Here is a 21,614-nt window from a genome sequence, read left to right on the forward strand (position 1 = left end):
CTCCTCCCTGCGATGTACTTCCCCCCACAACATCCACTGCTGTGCTTGTAGCTTTGCTCCCACAGGATATCCTAGCAGGAGTAGCCCTACTGGTGAGGTCCCATCGAGCACTTTTCCCTACCATGGGTGAGGCCAGCAGGGAGGCATTGTCTGAGCATCATTTTATGAGGATACTTCCTTGGATGACCACAGGTGATGCCATTTTGTTTCCTCCTTTCCCCTGGTCACATTGTGAGGGTGAGTGGGGAAGAGAAAAGACCTTTCAGAGCCTACACCTGGCACTCATTAATATTTTATGTTTCTAGCTTTTCTTCCCCTTGAAGAGCAAAACCTTTTTGTATTCGATGCCCTAGGAGCCTGTTGGGTTGCTGAATATTGCTTCATCAATGCTCTCCCTCTCTGCTTTTCCTCCAGACTGCCCACCCCCTTCTCCTTCCTCTTCTCAGGGAACGTCTAGCCTTTTTTCAAAGGCTGCTTCAGGAAAGGTCATTGTCCCATTCATATTCCCTCCTTGCTGTGAGCCAGCATGGCTTCTGCTCTGCCAATGCTAAAGGGCAGACGGGGATGTGGGGAAAGTCAGCAGTGGGGAGGGAGGCCGGGAGACATGTGCATGTACACTGAGAAGCAGTGCAGAGGCAGAGAGGAGATGTAGGCACAGCCACAGAAAAGAGGCAAGGGAGCAGGCAGAAGTGGCAGAAGGTAGAAAGGAGGCAGAAGCAGGACTTTGCTAAAGAACTGGCTTTCCAGCACCTTCCAGAAGTTGTCATATGAGATGCACTGGTGTTGCTGTGGATGGGGGCTTGTCTGGTGAAGATCCCTTGGAAAAGAAAGGCATCCCAGTTCTCCAGGGCAGTATACTCCCAAAGCTGCACTGACAAATATGCCTTCTGCCCATTTCCATTGCCCTGCAGCTGCTTTATAGAGACCTTGTTATCTCAGCCACCAGGGTCTGCAGTAAATGATCACCCTCCAAGGCTTTTCAGCCTTTCTCCCTCTACTTCACACCTTGTGAGTGCTTGAGGAACCAGCGACCATTTGAAACCTGCTCCCAGTCAGGCTGTGCAGACCCTGAAACACGCTACTCCGTGGCCCTGCCTGAGTGGGGCTCATCCCCTCCCACCCATGAAAGCTTTCATTCACCTGGCAGTGAGGGTCTTTCCTTGGAGACCTGCAGCAGATGCCCTAGTGTGGCTGCTGGACCAGCCCATCCCTTCCTGGGTCTGGGGGACTGCAAAGCACCAGCCATGGACAGACCCATGCAGGGCTGCTGGCTTAGGAAGGGACAGGGAGGCTGCGAGGGCTTCCCCCCCAAAGGCCCCATAGGGGCTGGCAGAGGTGCAGGAGGGGCACTGCCAAAATGCCATAGTGGAGGATGGGGCTCAGGGACTCTGACATGGGTATTGCAGGTAGCACAGTGTAGGCAGCAGGGAAGACTAACAATGGAGAGAACAAAGGTACTGAGCTTGTATTTACATGGCCTTTCATCCATGTGGAAGTAGTAGTTGAAGTACCTCCACTAACTGGATGAACTTAGCAGAGAAAGGCCATTTAATGGGAAACTGATGCCTCTGGTGAAAAATGGGTTCCCAGAGCAATTGTTTTGCAGTTTAGGGCAGGAAGCAAAAGAGCCTTTGTGCAAAGGGAAGTGATGGATTTAGTTTAGAGATGGTTGGCCCATGGGAGAATTGCAGTTGATGTTTGGATGGGTGTAGCTTCAGTGTTTAGCTTTTGGAAGAGCCAATCTCATGTCTACAGTCAGCATCAATGGGTAGAGAAGGATGACTGTTCAACTGGGGTATTTTTTTTTTTTTCAATTGGGTTTCATTTGGACTTGGAAATGGAACCTACCAGTGCTGAAATTCTTTGTGATGTGGTACAAACGCCAAGTGCTGGGGCCACTTGCCTGTGGCCACCTGCCTGGTATGGGGCCACCTGCTGGTTCTTGGATTATGGGCCCAGGCACCTCAGAGGGCCCAGCATGAGGGCAATTGCTATGATCTTAGAGCTTTGGATAGCACAGTCCTGTACCATCAGTAGCCCCTCTGAGAGTCAGGATGTTTCCAAAGAAAAGGCAGGCAAGTTTTGCAAGTCACTTTTCTTCTCTTGGAACATGGACAAAATCTATTTTTTCCAAATTCTGACCCAACAAGTGTGTATTCTGTGAAATTCTGGTGGGAATGTCTGTTCTATCTGTTCTGTGTTTCACTGTAAGGGCAGTCTCATTCCTCCAATTACTCCTGCTCTGAGATGGAGCTAGCATCAACTGATCTGTAAAACATCACCCCCTCTTGCAGTGCTGCTGGCACAGCTTCCCATGTCACTTGGCTCTCCTTAATGTGCTGACCAGGACAGTTTATGGGAACTACCGAGCTTGTGCTGTGAAGCAGCATTAGTGCTGGAAACATGCTGCACTGCAGTTGAGGGTGTGTGGCCTTAAAGCTGAAGCGTTGTGCAGAGCATTGCTCCAGAGCCTGGCAGGTCGCAGCGACAGGCAGCAGGGCACTGTGGCTATGCTGTTGGGCTCTGTGCGGTGACAGATCAGAAAGCTATCGGTGACTCACGGCATGTCCGTGATCCCCAGTGAGTGGCTGGAGCTGTGCCCCTGCACTGCTGAGTTACTGATGTAGTCTAGAAACTGCCTTAACTGGTGACTAGTGATACAGCTGGGCAGTCAGGCAAGCAGGGCTTAGCTGCTGCTCCACAGCCTGGCCTTAGAGCTAATGTGATCACTCCTTGTCCTTCATGATCCCATGTACCCGCTGTTAAGCATCTTCTCCTTCGTGTGCATCACCTACCTGCAAATACCACTCCTGTCTCTCCTACCTCCATCTACCCCCCTGAACATTCCCTCCTGAGCTACAACAGTCTGATGTCCCACACCAGGCACCCTTCTCCCTCTCCCTTCAATGTGCATGCACCTGCGCGGTCCTGGTCCCGCAGGCATCACTTCCCTCCCTCCTCCACAGCGTGAGCAGCCCGGGGAATAGAGATAGTGTAATGCATGGCATTGTGTGGCTAATTACTTGATGCTGGGCACACAAGGGGGATTAACTTGTGCCTCAAAGGGCTGTCAGAGAATCCTAATCTTATCTTCCCCTCCTCTTTCCTCTTCCACTGCCATCAGAAGTAATGAACTGGTTATAAATACTTAATTAGATAATTATTTTCTGGCCTACATGGAACATCTTCAGTGAGGGAACTCCCTGGGCCCCCCGAGGAGGGACCTCTGTGGAGGCAAGGATGACCACATGAGGTGTTTGCAGAGGGGTAAAGGCAATATGGTGATGATCAGGAGTTCTAGATTTCTGCCAATACCTGGAGAGCAAAGGAAAAGTCATTAGCTCCATGGAGAAATGAGCCTATCCTTACCCCTACTTGTGGCTGTGTGACTTGAAGAGCCAGAGGAGAAAAGAACCCCCATAAATAATGTATTAGGTATTTAAAATTTTTTTAAAGAAAAGGTTTGTGGAAACATTTGCACTGGCCAGGGGTGCTGTGCTGACAGCATTTCAGGCTGTGTTTGCTGCTTGAGTGCCCCATCCCAGCTGGGGAGGGAAGACTAGCTAAGAGAGGAGAGTACGGTCTCCACGACTGTTCCCTGATGATACTGTAACTAAGGAAACCAATTTATGCCAGTTTATGTGTGCTGGAGAGGTTCATCCCACTAGGCAGGCTGGCCTTTGTCCATCAATGCAATTCTCACAGCGTGCAGTTGTTGAACTGGGATGACTTTCAGTCCGAGCTGTCTAAGGATGGGGCCATTGAGCTGCTGTGCACCTTTGGGATGGTTGTCACTCCATTGCCCTTCAGCAGGGAAGAGGGTGGGAGGGGTAACAGTCAGCTGATGGTACTAGAATTCTCGTTCCCTTTTCTTCTTATTGCTGCAAACGGAGGTCTAGGGTTAAGAGATCACAGCAGCTCTGCTGGCTGCCTGTCAGTAGAGGTTAGGACAAGAAAGGGCAACAATCATAAACCTATCCTGTTTCGGGCAGTAATTAATTTCTGACACTTTGCTTTTATCTTCTTGTGGGTCTTTTTTTTTTTTTTTTTTTGTCTCTCTCTCTCCTAAATTTTTCTTTCCTTCTCCTTCCCTTCCTTTTCTCCCTGTTTCTATGTCCCTCCATCCCGCACTTGCTCCTTCTGCTTCTCTTCCCCGCTGCAGGCATGCGCATCCTTGTGAACTTGCTCCTGGACACTTTGCCCATGCTGGGAAACGTCCTTCTTCTCTGCTTCTTTGTCTTCTTCATCTTCGGCATCATCGGGGTGCAGCTGTGGGCTGGGCTGCTCCGCAACCGCTGTTTCATGGAGGAGAACTTCACAATGTGAGTGCCTGGGAGACAACGTCATCTTCCTTTCTTCCAGGGATATTTCTCTTTCCCCTTCCCTGCTCTCTTGTCTTCTGCTGCCTGGCTTTCTGGGTATTGCTTACTCCAAACAGCTCTAGGGGGTAGTGTGCAGAGTGTTGGCTACATCTTGCAGTAGAAAGGGAGGGAGGGCGAGGGCAGCTGTTTTTTGTCTGTCTTCATGGTCCACAGATGCTCAGACTTATTTGGATTTGGCCAAGGCTCAGGCTAGCATAACTGCCTCCTCCAGCCATGCCCAGGGATTCAAGATGCTGCTCCTACTCCAGGAAAGAGTTGAAAGTGAAACACCAGCAATGCCATTTTTCTATTGAACTTGCTCCCTCTTCAAAACACAACTACCAGAGGAGTCTTACAGAAAGCTGTAGTGCTGACGTGCTGCCTCATGCTTCCAGGGACATCTTTGGCACCTCTGAGATGGAGCTGAGGTCACTGTTTGGACAGTAGTGCGTTCCCTCCGGGGTCTTAGGAAGGACACAGGGAAATTGTTGGAAAATTTCAGAAGTAGAATTGCACATGGGAAGTGCCATGGGGAAAGGACAGAGGGTTGCTGGAAGAGGTGTCCCACAGCTGCATTAGTAGAAGTGAGACCATCAAAGTACAGAATAGCTGCTTGAATGGGACAAAAGAACTGTGGGGAAACATGGGCACACATCTGGCAAAGAGAGCCTGGAGCTAGCACAGATATCGATTACAAATACCTGAGGTTTATTCTGGGGAGGTCAGGGTAGAACCTGCAAAGCATGGCTCTCCTCCCCAAAGGCAGTGGGGTGGAAAAGCTCCTGCCTGCCAGGAATTCTCTGACTACCCTCCCGGGGAGCAGAGCACCAGTTCCAGGGCACAGCTCCTCCTGTTGACTTTCTGGCTTTAGCTGATCTTGGGCTTTAAAATGTCCTCTTAAAACCATATACTAATCCCAGGTGTCCTATCAGTTTAGACTGTTTAAAAAAACCTAAAGCTGTAGATCAGTTTAGACTGATTAAACAATTCTGAAGCTTTAGATCATCTCAAATTGGAAAAAAAAAGGAAGTGTGAAAATACTATCAGCAGAACAGCAGTGGGGTTGGAGAGTCAGAGCTGCTTAAAGCAGCCTTTTACTGTGTTTATATATTCCTTGGGGGGAAATGAATGTTTTGGATGATTGTCCTTTGTATAAATCAGGGTAGTACTACTTTAATGAGTGTAATTACATCCATGCAGAGTTGATGTAACTGAGAAGTCAGTTGGGGCTGCAGCCTGCGAAATGACAGATACTAGAAATTCTTTGGCTGACCATTACTAGAGAAATGCATTCTGCAGGCACCCAGTCCACCAGTGACGTGGATGCGTTACAACAGATCTTTGTGGTTTAGTCCCGCTTCATTTAGGATAGAGGCTTTCTGTTTTCTTTATCATCAACACCTGTCCTCTTCCAATGACACTTAGTGAAAAAGTCTGCATTCATGCAGTGTGAAAGCTGTGTATTGTAGCACTGCAAGCAATGCACCAGATAAAGTTTAATTGAAAATTTTAAATCTGTACCTTTCACTTCCCTGATCATTAGATCATCTCCAGCTAGGCAAGCATAGATGACTTTAATTATTCATCCATTTGGAAGGTGCTTGCATTATTTAGAAAAAAGCATGTGAACTTGTCATGAAACATTGCACCCATAATGCCAACTGTCAAGGAGGAGTCAAAGTTAAGGTTAAGTCAATTTTAACTTTGCATCTCCTGATTTTTTTAAGGCTTAGCTGTGCAACCTTAATTATGCATGAATTGGATTTTTTTTTAAAGTACAGAAGGTTCACTGCCAAATGTTATAAAACATGTCCATCAATGGTTACATACATGAGCACATCACAGTAAAGCCTGATGAACTTCCTTAGTATCACTGCATCTGATTTAGCTTTGATGCTAATGGAGAGTGTGATCAGCATGCAAATCTCTGCCTTCCAGCTTTTCTTCATCTCTGTACAAGCAGATTGTGTAATTTGACTTGGGGTGATCTGATGGCAGGCAAAGGTCTGAAAACTGGAGATTCACCCTGGAAATTTCCCATTTTCCAGGACCCCTTTCTTCCCTTCCCTTCTCCTGATGCAATAAACCTGGAAATCCCTTACCCAGTGCAGTCCCTGTGTCAGGACGGGAGCTCCCGTCTCCACTAGTGTCACCCATGGGAAGCTGTCTGTTACACAGACTTCGTTACACAGACTTTGTTACTGTGTTTTTTTTATCCTTGCAGACAAGGTGATATTGTCCTGCCCCCTTATTACCAACCTGAGGAAGATGATGAGATGCCCTTCATCTGCTCACTGTCAGGAGACAATGGAATTATGGGCTGTCATGAGATACCTCCACTGAAGGAGCGGGGCCATGAATGCTGTTTGGACAAGGATGATTACTATTACTACAGCTCAGTCCGGCAAGAGTTCAACATCAGTGGCATGTGTGTCAACTGGAACCAGTACTACAACGTGTGCCGTACAGGCAATGCCAACCCGCACAAGGGTGCCATCAACTTTGACAACATCGGGTATGCCTGGATTGTGATATTTCAGGTAAGACCGAGTTAGCCAGGATCCTAACAAGGCTCAAGCTATTTTTCTTTTTTCTAACTCAATCTTTCTGTGCTCCCGTGATGGTTTCTGCAGGGTATGATACAGCTACAGAGAGAAAAAGTCCTTGTAACTACTCTGGCAAGAGAGACAGAGTGCACACTGTGAACGGTATTCCTGAAGATGAGGAGGAACATAGAACTGTTCCAGGCCCTTGCTGAAATAAGCTACACCCTTCAGGCCAACTTGTACCAGTTTTCCCTTGATCCAGATCACTATAGCAAAGCAATTTTTTTTTATTCCCAAGACATGTTGCAGATGGGAGCTAAAACCTGTGCCTTTTTCTTTTCCACCGGCTGTACACAGTGTCCAGTCCAAGGGGCACAGAAACCTGCTGCAGGTTTTTCCCCTGCTGTGATCCAGGGAAATGAACTATTTTAATGAAATATTCCTGCTGTGGGCTAGCATGATCTCACAGGCTTTGACAGTGTGCCAGTGTCACCAAGCAGTACCACGCTGATTTCCTGGAATGGAAATTTGGACTCCTTGAAAGGAATTGTTGTTTCTCACCATCCTGGGCTTGCAGCAGCCCTGCCAGTATCTGCGTGTATACACTGAGGAGTGAACTCTGGAAGCCCACTTCTCTCCTGTTTCTCTTGTGGTTTGTCTTTATAGGTTATCACACTGGAAGGGTGGGTGGAGATCATGTACTACGTGATGGATGCCCATTCCTTCTACAATTTCATCTACTTTATCTTGCTGATAATTGTAAGTATAAGACTTGATGACTGTCAGCATTGCAGGCTAAGAGCCTACAAAAGACAGGTGTTAGGTCAGCATAGATACTGCCGAAGCAAACCATTTTACCTGGATTTCTTCTAGGAATCTCAGGAACCCAGCTAGTTGATTTTGACTAAGAGTTGGTGGTAGGATCACACAGTTGTCAGCCAGGTTGTTCTCTTTCAATCAAAAAATATGCTCAGGATTGATTCCTAGAGATATACATACACAATGTTGGATAATGTTCTCATCTGCAGATCTTATCTCAAAGTAAATTCCCCAAACCAGTAGGCCCAAAAGTACACAAAACCATTTCTGCATCTGCCCTCCTACTTGGTCTCTTTACGCATTTTAAGCTCTTGGGTTGTTCTTGAGCCATGTTTTGTGGCTTTTGGCAGCACTTGGATTTCTCAGATTCAGATTTCGTCAGATTCAGGGTCTGTCACACTGAATTACTTCTTCACTGTGAACAAAAAGGAGCTGCTGCTTTGATAGTGTCAGCAGTCCAGCATAAACTGGCTGTCTGAGATCACTTGTGGCTGGTGGGGATGGAAAAAGAGAAAAATGTCCGTGATGAGAACTTAATAAGCAGTTTATAAGCCCCATAGATTTGTACAAGTGAAGTTTGAAGGTTGCTTTGCAAATGAAGGACATTTGTTGTCAGTGCCTGGGAAGAGAGGTGAGAAACGTGGTGCCATTGCCTCTTCCCTTCCTCAAGCCTCCCACACGTAATGTTTTTTTGTTTTTTTTGTTTTTTTTTTTTTTGGGGGGGGGGGGGCGCGTGCGGGGTGCGGAATATCCTGTTTCTAACGAGGAAGGATTTTGTTTTTATGGAGACTCTTGTGCTTTTCCCACATGGGGACCATAGTCAAGAAGGGAAAGACATAGGATGGATTATAGGAAGTACAAAAACTGTACACGGTAGGTGCAATTTAGTTTTAGGTCACTTAGCCAGTAGGGACCTCAGTGTGTATTTCCAAGGCCTACATGCATTTGGATGGGCTGCTGAATGGACCTGGCTAAGACTCTGCTCTTCATTTGTCCCCTGTGTCCATGCGCTCCTAGAAATAGGATCTCTAGAAGCAGTCACCCAATAACAGACTCACCTGGCACAGGATCTAGTTTAAATTCAAATTGCCATGCAGTGACTTGAGAGCAAACAAACCTTAATCCAGTTTCTAGGAGAAAGACTGCAGCCTGTATGTGTGGGGAGTGGTGCAAGAAAGAAAAAAGTATCTACTAGTCCAGTCAGGTCAGAGAACTTACAAAAAACCTGAATCTTCATAGTATCCCTGATTTCTCCCTGCCTTTTGGCCTTTTACCATCACAAAGGAAAGATAAGGAGAGAAAACCAGAAAGATGACCTACTCCCTGTGGGATGAAGCATAAGCCAGGACAGCAGAGGTGAAATACACCTTAAGAAATGCTGCTTTTACTTTGAGGCTGGAGAGTCCCAAGGAGAGACAATGCAGACATATGATTGCACAGCATGGGTTGTGGGGGTGGTGGTGTACCCCAGCTCTGTTCCCAAAGGCAAACTGAACATCCACTGCTTTTTGTGAGTTCAGAAAACAGCTATTTCTCATAAAGTTTGTTCAGATCTCCCACCATGCAATAGGTATTTAGTACCTACTTGCATTTTCGCTTTGAGCAGCATGACCAGGATACCCAGGTTTGTACAATGTGCAATTCAGCACAGAATTTACTCACCTCAGACACAGCCTCTCCCAGAGCCAGGAAGGACTGTGCCAAGTCAGTGTTTAACCATTGAGGTGGGCATTTCCAGTCTCCTGTGGGCAAGTTCCAAGAACTGCCCCTCATCCCCTACTCCAAACTACATAAATTCTTGTTAGCAATTTTTTGTTTGTTTGTTTCTGAGCAGGAGCATCCTTCTAGTGCTGGCTCACCTCATGTGGATTCCCAGTGATTCAAACTTTGTCTCTGAATTTGCAGGCGTGGAAACCCTCAATTAAACACTCCACCTGATATTTTACTGTGAAGTGTCATTGACATTTCTAGGCACTCCCTCCTCATTTGCAGAAGCCATGTAGGTTTATTTCCATCAAACACAGGAGCACATGAACCTCAGGTTACTCTGGGGACTGCTCAGAACAAAGGAGCCATATGCTAGATGGGATGTTTCCTTTGCCTTTAGTGGAGTTATACCAAGAAAGTGTTTAGCCTTTCTGTTACCTTCTTTGCACATGTAATGCATCTTTTGCAGCACATAGCAACACCACAGTGTGAACTTGCTATCACTTGGTTTCGTTTTCCCTCTGAGTCTTCGTATTCTCACTCTTCAAGTCTTATGAAGTTTCTAAGCAGGATTACTCTGACAGGCATTCTTCAAGCCCTGACTCTGCTTTTCCCCATACATCCTAGCCTTGGCTCAAACTACTCTTCTGGGGCTGGATCTCTGCAGCCTCTTCTTCAGAGCTATGCTTTCATCCATGACTTCTCCATCCCTCACAGAGATATCTTCAAACACCTACATTAGGGCATTACCTGCTACTGCTCATCTGGCAGGAAGAAGGCTCCGCCACCTGAACATATTGCCAGCGTGCTTAGGAGTCCTTCGTGGATGTGCTCCCCCAAGGGGAAGAGTTCTGGCTGACCTTGGCACCCAGAGTGGCCTTGCAGAACAACCTGGTAAAAGCATTTTATGGATTCAGCAAACTGTAAATAGCTTCCTCCTCTGCCAGAGATCAGGGGAGGTGATATGAAGGAAGAACTGTTTTTCACCTCTTGGGTCAGTGTTTCATTTAGGTCTTCCTGCTTAAGGTCCAGCTGTCTCTTTGTCTCTCCAGCTACTTGACCACTGGTGTGGCTCCAGGCCTAGAGAAAGCTCTTCTGAACTTATGCTGGCATCCACATTGCAGCACTCATTGGCCTCCTTGAAGTGCTCTGCTTGCACATGTGGGCTTCAGAAGACAAGCTGGACATCCAGGCATAACTAATAAAAATAATGGGCAAGTAAGTCAGCATCTCCAGCACCAGTCAGATTTTATTAGGTGTTGCACAGACAGGGATTGAACCCTGGGCTGAAAAAGGCCAGGATCTGCTGTGTGTTTCTGAAAGGATTATGCTTAAAATGATGAGGGAGATAAGAAAAATACTTCTGATATTAGAAAGGTTTATAGTAATATTCTGTTGGTGCACAGGGATTGCTTCTTACTAGAGTATTCTTTCTATCTCATGAGTCTCTGTTTTTATCTACTTTTTGTAGATAAAACATTACCCAGCATACCATTTCTGTTTTTTAAATATTTTGCTGCATACTTCTGCCTTTGCCTTATCACCCATTTCTTCACTGAAAGGGTTGTCAAGCGTTGGAACAAGCTGCCCAGGGACATGGTTGAGTCATCATTCCTGGAGGTATTTAAAAGACGTGTAGATGTGGCACTTAGAGATATGGTTTAGTGGTAAATATGCAGTTCTAGATCAGTGGTTGGGCTTGAACTTGAAGGTCTTTTCCAACCTAAATGGTTCCATGATTCCATGAAAGTACAGCTCACTTTCAGGACTGAACGAGACTCCTGTGTTGGGGCTCTGAATCATCTGTCTCCTGCCTCTGTCAGATGCTTTGTCTGACTCCATGTCAAGACACTTTCAGCCTCCGCACTCAGCTATGAGATGGATTGCTCAGTTACAAGCCATCTGGGACCCTTCCTGTCCTTCTGCTAGCTGGGAGGCAGTGTCAAGCTTGGCAGAGCCTTAGAGTTTATGGACTTGCCTGTCATCTTCAGGATTAAACAAGCTCATTTGTTTTGCACTTGATGTTCCTAGCCAAGAGGTTTAAGGATTGGGGGTTAGTTGCCATATCCAGTCCTCTCACTCCTCCCCTTTTTGGTCGTCAGGTGGGAGATCACAGCAAATGGTGTCTGTGAGAACAGAGCCTGGGGACGTGAAACCTGAATCCCCCTCTTGATTCAGCTGCAGGCTGACAGTGGGAACCTGCTGAGGGCATCTTGTTGCCCTCAGCTCCTCTGCTTGTAGTCTTAGAGAGAAGGTGTTGCAAGTCTCAGTCTCTTGTTGCTTGTGGAGTTGTTGGAAGTTGCAAAATACCAGGCAGTGTCACAATTAGCATTCCAGAAATATGTGCACAGCTGGTGTCCAGTTCCCAACCCTGTCTCACTCAGGGCAAGCTGAGGGACATAACTGAATGGGCAAGCCTGTGCGAGTGTCAGTGTCATGTTAGTGCTGAGAGGGAAGAGGGAAGCAGCATGTACTGATGAAGGATTTGGATTCCCAGTTGTACTCTCATCAGTGAAAACATACAAGACAATCATGGACTAGGGAAAGTCTTGGTGGAAGGTGAAGGAATCTGAACGAGGCATCATTTTAATTTCCAAAACCACATAGAGAAGCTGAAGGGGGAATAGGTTGAAATGTAGGTGGGAGGTGAGGGAAGAGAAGAGTTCCGTGATGAAAGGAAAAAGAATTACAATAGCTTTGAAAGGTGCTGAGAGGAGGAGGAAAACCAAAAAAACCCCCAGTGCTTTATTTTGACATGGTTTATTGTCCTTATGTTGAATCTGGTTGGGAAGGGCCTTCGTGTTTCAAAGACTTATTCAGATGGTAGCAGGGACACCTGCCCTTTCAAATACTGAGAGCCACTGTATTGGGCCTCCAGACATGGCTACTGGGCACCTTTGTGCAAGAGTAAGGGACAACAAAGGCAGAAAGCTGGTGGGGGAGCGGCAAGGGCTGTGCACTGAGGGGAAGGCTGCTTGCATAGATAAAACAAGCTGGGGGACTTCTGAAAAACCTCCACCCTTTCCATGCACTAGGGTTGGGGTCAGGTTATCACCAGCCTTGCTCGCCCTCTCCCCTTTGCTGGAAGGCTTATATGGGGGAGGACACATGCGTGAAGGTAAGGGCAGGGATGGATCCAGCTTTGTGTCAGAGCTGTTCGCTTGGACAGGAGTGACAGGGAGCTAAGACTGGGTCCTGTGTGGGTTCATACAGAGGAATGTGGTGCAAGGATATCCCTTAGCGTGGGTGCTCCCTGATCCAGGGGAAGCAGAAATCGAGCTGGTGCTTCCTCCCCTCCCAGGGGCTGCCCTGCAGGGTCTGTTTCAGAGCAGCACAGATGCGTGGTCCTTGTTCAGAGATCAGACGCTGCATTTTATCAATGCTGTGTCGCCACTTACACAGCTCTACGGGGAGTAGACACCAATCGGGGCATCATAGCATTGAGAATGATTTTGAACATGGTTACCAGCCCTTTTATGTATGCAATTCTCATCATATTGAAGCCCAGGTTTTATCCTAAGTATAATGGATAGATCTCTTAATGGCGGTTCATCTGTTATTTCATAACATGTAATGTTGAGAGTGAGATTTTTATCTCCAGATTTCTCAGCACCAAGAAATATTGGCTCCATTTTACAGATAATGGCAAAGGTAGCTTCAAAGGAATATGCAAAGGTGTAAAATAATCCTGGTAGACTTTTTGGCTTCTGTATGGAGAACGAGAACTTAGGCATTTTGTTTTGTTTCTAAGAAACCGGGGAACTGGGTTGTGGTTGTTTTTGTATTTGGAATGGAAAGCCTACCTAGGCTGGAAGACAAGTAAAGTAAGAACTAATATAATAATCTAGTATCAGAAGAATCAGAAGGATAGAAAATGAGCAAGGAAACACTGTTTTACCAAACTTTTTAGTGTTCTCCAAGTAGTTAGTTTTTGTAAACTCCTCTTTGATTTCAAGAACTTTTTCATTTCAGCAAAGTGCCATCTCCTTGTATGGTGAATTAAAGTGTAAACGGTAGAAATTAATAAAATGCTCCAAGAATACTGATATGTCCTCCAAGAGTTGAAGGCCATAAATAACAGTGCGTGATTTTTCCAATAACAAAAGAGCGAGCTGAGGGGAAAGCAACCAAACTAGTCCTCTGTCTCTCACCTTCTGTTTTTAATACTAAGGAGAAGGAAACAAAATGCCCAGTTTTCATCAAACCCTTTGCAGGTAACTTCTAAGTGACTTGCTAAAGGTCCCAAAGCCTGCCAAGTGTCAGACTTGTGTTTCTTGAATTTCAGTTCAGAGCTCTAAGTTCTGTGTGGAAATGACATCGAGTGAATTCTCAAAAACAAGCTCAGCCAGCCTGGCTTTCTTTGAAATCCTATCTCCATACACTGAGTAGTTCTCATTCCTCTGCCTCCCATCACTTTCCCCTCCTCTTTCCTCTTACATTCCCTCTCCCACATGTTCTTCCTCGTGCTGACATTGGCTGTTCCTCCTTCTCCTTTGCTACTAGGTGGGCTCCTTCTTCATGATTAACCTGTGCCTGGTGGTCATTGCCACACAGTTCTCTGAGACCAAGCAGCGGGAGCACCAGCTGATGCAGGAGCAGCGGGCCCGGTACCTCTCCTCCAGTACTGTTGCCAGCTACATGGAGCCGGGAGACTGCTATGAGGAGATCTTCCAGTACATCTGCCACATCATGCGCAAAGCCAAACGCCGCACCCTTGGGCTGTACAACAGCATACAGAGCCGGCGCCGGGGCCACGTGGAGCCGAGCAATGCCAAGCTAGGCATGAACAGGAAAAGCCAGAGGCGCTACAGTAAGAATTGCATGAGTAAAGTTGGAAATGCCAATAGTGGAAATGTGAGAGTAATTGGGAGCATCTTCGTGTGCCAGCTTGCCAAAGGACCTGTGCCTACAAAGCACGGAATCAGAATTAACGTTGGCCATTGTGCATGAGGCCACGGCCAGCCCACCAGACCAGCGAGGTGGGGCTGACCAGCAAGAATGGAAATGAAACAAGTGACCAGCAGGGAACGCATCTGAAACCTGGAGACCATAATGGGATAGCATTAAAGGCACTGGCTGAGGCTTGTAAAGGACTCCAGGTCTGGTATAGCAGGGTGATGACAGCAGTTTGGGAGAGAGAAGTCTTAGAGGGGTATGATGGAGAGGTACTAAGGATTGGAGTGGGTGACATAGCAGGTTCCTCAGAGTTCTTCTCCCAAACTGAGTTGCTGCGGGACCTCAAGAGAGAGGCAGAAGGAGTAGAATTGCAATAGGGTGTCTCCTGAACCAAGGGAGCAATACTGGCGAAGTCAGTTTGATATGCAAGGGCAGTTGGAGACAATTTCTCTTGATGGGAGCACCTGCTGTTGTGTAAAATTAGACAAAATATACCATTTAAATTGGATTCCTGGCCTGAAAAGTGACTGTAAAAATGGTTTTATAGAGTGTAGTATTAACTGCCTGCCAATGCCTTTCCTAAGTTATGCTCCCATTAACAAGCAAAAAGGTGGATTTTCCTTCAGCTGGTCTTTCATTTTCTTTACTTGCTAGGAGAAAAATTTCTGCAGGCTTCATGCACCATGTTAACAAATTAATTGCTTCATTCCCCCAGTGCCCATTTGACCTTCCAGGCCCAACTGGGGGACTGAGGAACAGAAACTTAGTTTTCTCACTGAAGTCAGGAGATCTGTTCTGATTCAGAGTGCATGGACCATCAGGAGGAAGTGTTCTTGCACTGCCTTTTCTGGCTTCTTGAGATGCTTTGCTAATGTAGCCTCTCTAGTTTAGAGAGTTCAGCTCAGCAGGTGGGTTCTTAGACCCCACTTGTAGCAGTTCAAGCCAGACGCCTCTCGTGATCATTTTTGCCTCAGTTCCATTTTAATGCAAGCTACTGAGTCTGAAGTGTGATCCCTGCATCAGACAAAACAGTTCTTCCTTTGGTAGATGTGAACCTCTATTGAGCCTCATCCCTGGCAGCTGAACAGTACCGTACCTTCTGGTGACACAGCCAGTCAGTGTAAAGCCCCCAGTGGCAATGGCTTTTATTGCTGCCCTTGAGGTGATGTGCCAGTGTTGAGTTATCCGTACAGCTAAAAAGCACACTTACCCTGTTTAAATACCCAAAAGCCAAATGTGTCCAGTTTCAATGTCTTTTTCAAAGCCTTCTTTCTCAAGTGTGATCATTTTTCTCCCCAGGGCTTTGCCAGCAGCACAACTCTCTTGACTGCCCTCCTCAGGGCTTGGTCCAGCCCATTGCTGTGACAGCAGTCTCTGATCCCACCAACTGCCCCCAATGTCATAGAGGGGAGCATGAAGCATCCCGAAGGCTTTCTGTCCTGGACAGCGCTGACTCAGACCAGGAGGATGGAGGAGCCAGTGAAGAAGGAGAGGGCAGCAGAGAGGACCAGGGTGCCTCTGTGCTGGAGAGGGAGGAGGAGGAGCTGGAAGAAGGTGGACGGCTGAAGCTTTGCAGTGACATGTGGCGAGAAGTGAGGGTCAAGCTTCGAGTGATTGTGGACAGCAAGTACTTCAACCGTGGGATCATGATCGCAATCTTAGTGAACACAATCAGCATGGGTATTGAGCACCACGAGCAGGTAAGGCACATCAGGGCACAGAATGGGCAGCGGGGACTGGTGAGTCCTTCTTGGGGTTACTGCCTCGCTAAGCAGCTGATGCAACTCGGTGGAGGCAGAGATTGAGCTATTTGGACCCCAGGCCACAGCACAGATGGTCCCAGCATGGCTTTGGAGAAAGCCTCAGAATCTTGCACAGTCTTTTCTTCCTTATCCCTGCGCTTAATCACTTTCACTGTCTTCGTGTAGTTTCCTCTCACCTCCTTTCAATCCCTCTCTTTTCCTCCTCCCTGCTCACTTTTACCCCTCTGCTTTAATTTTTACCCTGTCTTTCCATCTGCCTCTCTCTCCTTCACCCTAATCTCTCTCTCTCTCTCTCTCTCATTTCTCTCTTCATTAGCTTACTGAATCCTTAGTCTATTTGGTTAATTTAATGTGCCCTCTGGGGATGTCACAAGCGTTTCACCAGCATCTCAATTCAAATCCATCAGCTTGCTAGCCTTTCCAGCTTAATTAAGAGATGCCTGAGCACATTCTGTCTATACAGGAAAGCTAGGAAAGGCACCACCTCCCATCTCCAGTCATTCTGGGGGCTCGGATGGCTTGAGCCTTTCCTTTGTCCTGTTAGCAAGAAGTGATAGATAGGTCAAACATAGACAGCAGGTGATGCAGGCACAGTTTTCACTTTCACACCGGTGGTTTGCAGGCAGCTCTGAATCAGCAGTGCACTTTATCCTAATGACAGACTTGTAAGATGGAGAAGGATTGTGTGCCTTCATTTTATAGCTGGGAATAGGCTGTGTCTACTTTGTGATGTGCAGAGCCAGCTTCAGAGGGTGTTAAGCACACCCATGACCTTGCATTTGCATTTCTGGTTGGTAGCTCTGCTGCACTTTGTATTAAAGGGGTCCATGCTGTACATCCATGTCTCAGATCTATGCCACCAGTCTGAATGTGAACATGATTCGCTCCACGTTGTCTGTCCAGATCACAAAAATAATAGATCGCTCCTCTACTGAGATACTGACTGCATTAAAGCTTTGGAGCCAAGGTGAAGTCTAGTCCTGAATGCAGTCTCAGGCAGCAAAGAGACAGGCAGTGAGTCTGGTTCAAGCCAGGCACTCAGATTTGTGCTGTACTTTATCAGGATGGAGATATCTGGAGACCCAGAGTATCTTAAATTCCCTGTTTAAGGCAACATAATATCTGAGTGAGTATTTGAAGCCTCAGATGTCTGGATCCCACCCATGTACCAAGCATTAGACCATTTTTCAAAGCCCAGCTAGTTTCTGATAAAAGGATGGGAAACCTTAATTTGATCCCAGAATGCAAAACTGCACTGGATGCCTCAGTACCAGAAAAATACTGACAGGAGCTCAGAGGAGAGAAGAATGAAGAAGAGGCTGGAGGGGTTGACTCATGAAAAACAGATAAAAAAGAGCAATGTATTTATCACGTAGCAGAGAGATGACTAAGGGTTGGAACCCAGGACAATATGAAAACTGCCCACTGATGTTTTAAAGATGTGAACACCAAGCAGGGAGAGCCATTGTTCATTTTGGTTTATTGGAGACAGTGTGAATTAAGAGTTTAACAGAGGAATATTTGAGCTGGAGGTAGAGAATTCACTCTCATGTTCTAGCTATTATGTGTGCAGATTTAAGCCCTTCTAGGCAGCCTTTGCTGTGTTTGTACAGCCCACAGAAGAGTGGGATCTGCCAGCAGCCTTGAGGTTTCTAGTAGCAGGTTATATTAATGACACATCCTTAGAGTTATGCTATCACTTTTTATCCACAAAGTAGCTAGGAAGACCTTACGACCCTGCACGCTGTTTCTACTAGAAAGAGATGTCAACCAAATTATCATAACTGAAAAATGTGGTACAGACTTTTTATTTAGAATACGTATACTGAATCCTGTTTCCCTGGCACAAGGAGATTTAAAAACATGTGTATTCAGACCATAGCATGAATTCCAGGTCCTCTTCAGTCAGCAGTTAACTCAAAAGCACATAGGCATTTGCACTTCCCTTTGCTCTCTTTCAGTTTTCCTCAAGCCATGCTGTAAGTGTATCTCAGACTGGTGCTTCATCACCTTCTTTTATCTCCTTTTCTCTTTCCTGTTGTTTTTCCTCCCAGAAACACGTATTTTCACACAATGATATCCAGCAAAACCCCTCTGCCCAGAGAGATCTGTGATTTGCAGGGTGACACCATTCCTATGACTGAAGTAGCTTCTATTGCTTCAGCTACTTTATCATATGAATGTCTCCTGGCCCACAGCTTATGTGTATAGAGACCACTCAAGGTTTTATTTTCTGGTGCACATGAGATCACAACCCCAGCCACTCTCTGGGGACATATCTGGCTGGGCAAGAGAATGTGTGAAGGTGTCACAGGTTTGAGCAGTCGTGGGAGCAGCTCGTGGCATGTCCATCAGCTCCTCACTGCTCTACTTGTTCATGGACTGTACACAGGTGAGCTGGCCTGCTGACCAAAGCATCCACCAACCATTTGGTTAAGGGGTAAGAAGGACTGCAGGAGCCAGGCACAAGATTCAGGCTCAGAAACACAGGAACCTGGGGAACAGAGCCTGTGTGCAAGTCTTGCCTTTGATTCCTGAGCGTTGACCAACAGAAAGAAAAAAATGAATTAAAATTATCTGTTTTTTACAGTTCTGGGGTTTAATATTCACAGTGCTTTTCTGCCAGGAGACTTAACCTCAGCAACAAGAATCACTTTACTCGGATCTAAATCACCTTAGAATTTGGCTTTGTTTAGCTTATTCATTCATTAACTTGCCCCGTCCCTTTTTTGTGGCCAAGGCAGCTTCCCATCTCCTTGTGCATTTCTTGTAAGGGAAATCAACTCATTTTGGGACAAACCGCACTGCTGTGAGTCATTTTTAATCCTTAAGCTTATCACAAGTTATCACTTGTAAATAGATAAGTTTATTCAAATCCATCAGTGTGCATTATATCATGTAATACCCTCAGTATTAGGCCTCCAGATATTGCTGGGACATTGCACAAGCCAAAATCCATCATTTCAAGCTTTGTCCTGCTTGAAATAGTTTTTGCAGTTCATCAGATCTGCTTCTACTGGAATTGCCTATTTTTAAAATCCAGCGTAGAAAATATCAGATGCTCATGGCTGTCCAGAAGGATCCTTTTAAGAGGCTTACTTTTCTTAATATTCATAGAGGATCTGGTGCTGCTTGCTTTTCTCCCATATTCAGCATGAGGATGAAAGGCTGGTCCCAGCTGAATGTCCCAGGCTCTCTTTCCCATACATTTCTTGAACGGCCTGTTGAACTCAAGCTTCTTTGCCATTAGTAGCCAATGAGACAATTACTGAATAACTTGGTTTATCTTCTCTAGTATCTAATTACAGTATTCCTTTGTACATCAGATCAATACTTCATGAGGTCTGTCTTGTGTGGATCAAGGGGCGATCCCTTGTTTTCTAACTAGTCCAGCCCTGTGGATCAGTACCTTCATATCCTTTAGCCTGTGTGATTTCCCTTTATACCAGCATTTATTGCATCCACAAATTCATATTTTAAAGTTATTGCTTCTCTTTTTACTATTTGCTGCTTGTTAGAAACATTCAGCAAATGTCCAAGCCAGCTCATCATACTGACATTTAGTAAATGATGGAACAGTCTCCCTGGGGTTGTAGATGAAAGCATGCTACTTCAGTCTTGTAAAACTAGGTTATAACAAGACATCACGAAATCCTGCATTGGTTGTGGGGTAGTGATTAGAGAAAGTAAAAGCTGGTTGGTATGTTCCATGGGTGATTTCTATGACTTTTCTGATTATTGTCAACTGACTTTGAAATGGTGAGTAAAAATGGAATGGAGAGACCTCTCTGTGGAATATTTCTCTCTCATGTTCTCAGAGGCAGTGATGTGCAGGTATGGTTTGGTAGGGCTGGTCTGCATAGATCACATCAATTACTCTTCAGTTTCTAGACAGTTGCAAATTTACTCCTGGTTAGGAGAAACTTCTCCTGCAGGGGCTTCATGTGGTCTGCATATTCTTAACCTTTCCTGTGTTGTAGCAATTTCTGGCTGCTGTCAGATAATGGACTAATTACATTTTTGGTCTAGTCTGACACATGAAGTCCAACGTTAATAAGAAAAAAGGGGGGAAAAAGCTGAGCTGCTACCTTCTGTTGCCTCAGTCCTGGTTCCTGGTCACTGGGCAGGAGCTCTGAAGGAGATCTGAGCTACACATTTCACTCTTAGTATTTGATGTACTTCGTTAGGGATGAAGCGCTTCATGCCATGAAGATGTGGATTAGGTAGTTTCATGGATGTGGAAAGAGATCCATATGCAGAGTAGGTGAACCAGTCAGGTTAAAACAGTGGCTCTGAGCATGCTTTGCACCCTGGGATCTCTCTCCCCTTCAAGCCACCCTCCTCATCCAATACCCAGCTCCCACAGTTTTGTTCAAGTTTCTCTCCTAGTGTATGCATAAACCAGTCTATCCTGGCTTGGCAATACGAACAGACTTCTTGTGGGGAGATTTCTGGTGTTCCCTGTTTTTTCTTGGACTAAAAAACCCTTCAGTCCAGGCCTTTCCTTGTGGAAACTTCAATTTACAGTTTCTAGGTAAACCTTGGTGGCCTGGGAGAAGGAAGCCTTGCTAATGGTTTTGATGATAAATGCCTGAGTACTGTCTGTGGGAGCCTGGGGATCTCACAACTGTGAAGTGACACATTCATTGTGTTGGAGATCCCATCTGTCAGTAGGACAAAAAGGAGAGAACCACTTCCCTGTCTGCTTGTCCCCTTCATCAAGTTCACGATTCCCTGGCCAGAGAGATGCCCCCACACCAGCTGTGTCCCAGCCAACAGCCTTGTCGACTGTCACTCATGGCCACACTGCCCTGGGTGCGAGGGCATCTGCGTACAGGCCCTGGTGGCCCCCACGCTGCCACCCTGGCACCCAGCTGATGGGTCTTTGCACTCTGCCAAATTATCTGTATCTCCAGAAATGGCTGCAATGCAGGATCTGCCTTCAGCCAGTGAGTGTGTCTTTCCAGATGGCTCCTCTATCTTTTTAATGTTTTTCCCCCCCCCGAATTCATTCCTTTTGTGTTGCACTTCCTTCCACAGCCTTTACTTCTTTCCTACTCCGTATTTTAAAATCTTTCCTTCTGTACTTCTTGTGTGTGTCAGTGAATGTGTTTTACTTTTTTTTTTCCAGCGTTGCGTTTTGAATCTTCTTTCGCTGCCTTCTCTCTGCCCATCTCCCTTTCCTTTTCCTGCCCCTCTCTCTAGGAAGGATGCTTTGCTGGGGCTGATTGATGGCCCATTAGAAAAAGATTAACAGGTGGAGGCTTGACTAGAGAAATAGATGTCAGGGAGGGAAGGAGAGGTGAGGGAACAGGTGACCTTTTCCACAAGTAAGGTGCAAGTATGGCTTTTCAAACATCAATTGCTCCCTACGACAGCACAAGAGAGAATGTGTGGACAGCAGAGAGGAGGATAATCCACCATCATAGCCTGTCACTTTTTTACATTGCTCATTTTCACTGACATAATCATTTGATTCAGGCTGAAATTGGCATCTCTGTTTAGCATATGGACCTCATGTT

The 21,614-nt window shown here is 46.2% G+C and overlaps 1 protein-coding gene across 1 annotated transcript in view; it reads left to right on the top strand.

Annotated features, from left to right (window-relative positions):
• CACNA1I (calcium voltage-gated channel subunit alpha1 I) overlaps positions 1 to 21,614 on the top strand; it is a 91,664-nt gene that overhangs the window by 31,387 nt on the left and 38,663 nt on the right. Inside the window, exons 4-8 of the mRNA XM_027816077.2 lie at positions 4,163 to 4,322; positions 6,586 to 6,901; positions 7,574 to 7,666; positions 13,937 to 14,243; positions 15,629 to 16,029. Of these exons, the coding sequence (XP_027671878.2) occupies positions 4,163 to 4,322; positions 6,586 to 6,901; positions 7,574 to 7,666; positions 13,937 to 14,243; positions 15,629 to 16,029 (1,277 nt within the window). The remainder of the gene's footprint in view (positions 1 to 4,162; positions 4,323 to 6,585; positions 6,902 to 7,573; positions 7,667 to 13,936; positions 14,244 to 15,628; positions 16,030 to 21,614) is intronic.

Source organism: Falco cherrug, chromosome 5 (genome assembly GCF_023634085.1).
Source record: "Falco cherrug isolate bFalChe1 chromosome 5, bFalChe1.pri, whole genome shotgun sequence".
In the NCBI taxonomy this organism is placed as follows: domain Eukaryota; kingdom Metazoa; phylum Chordata; class Aves; order Falconiformes; family Falconidae; genus Falco; species Falco cherrug.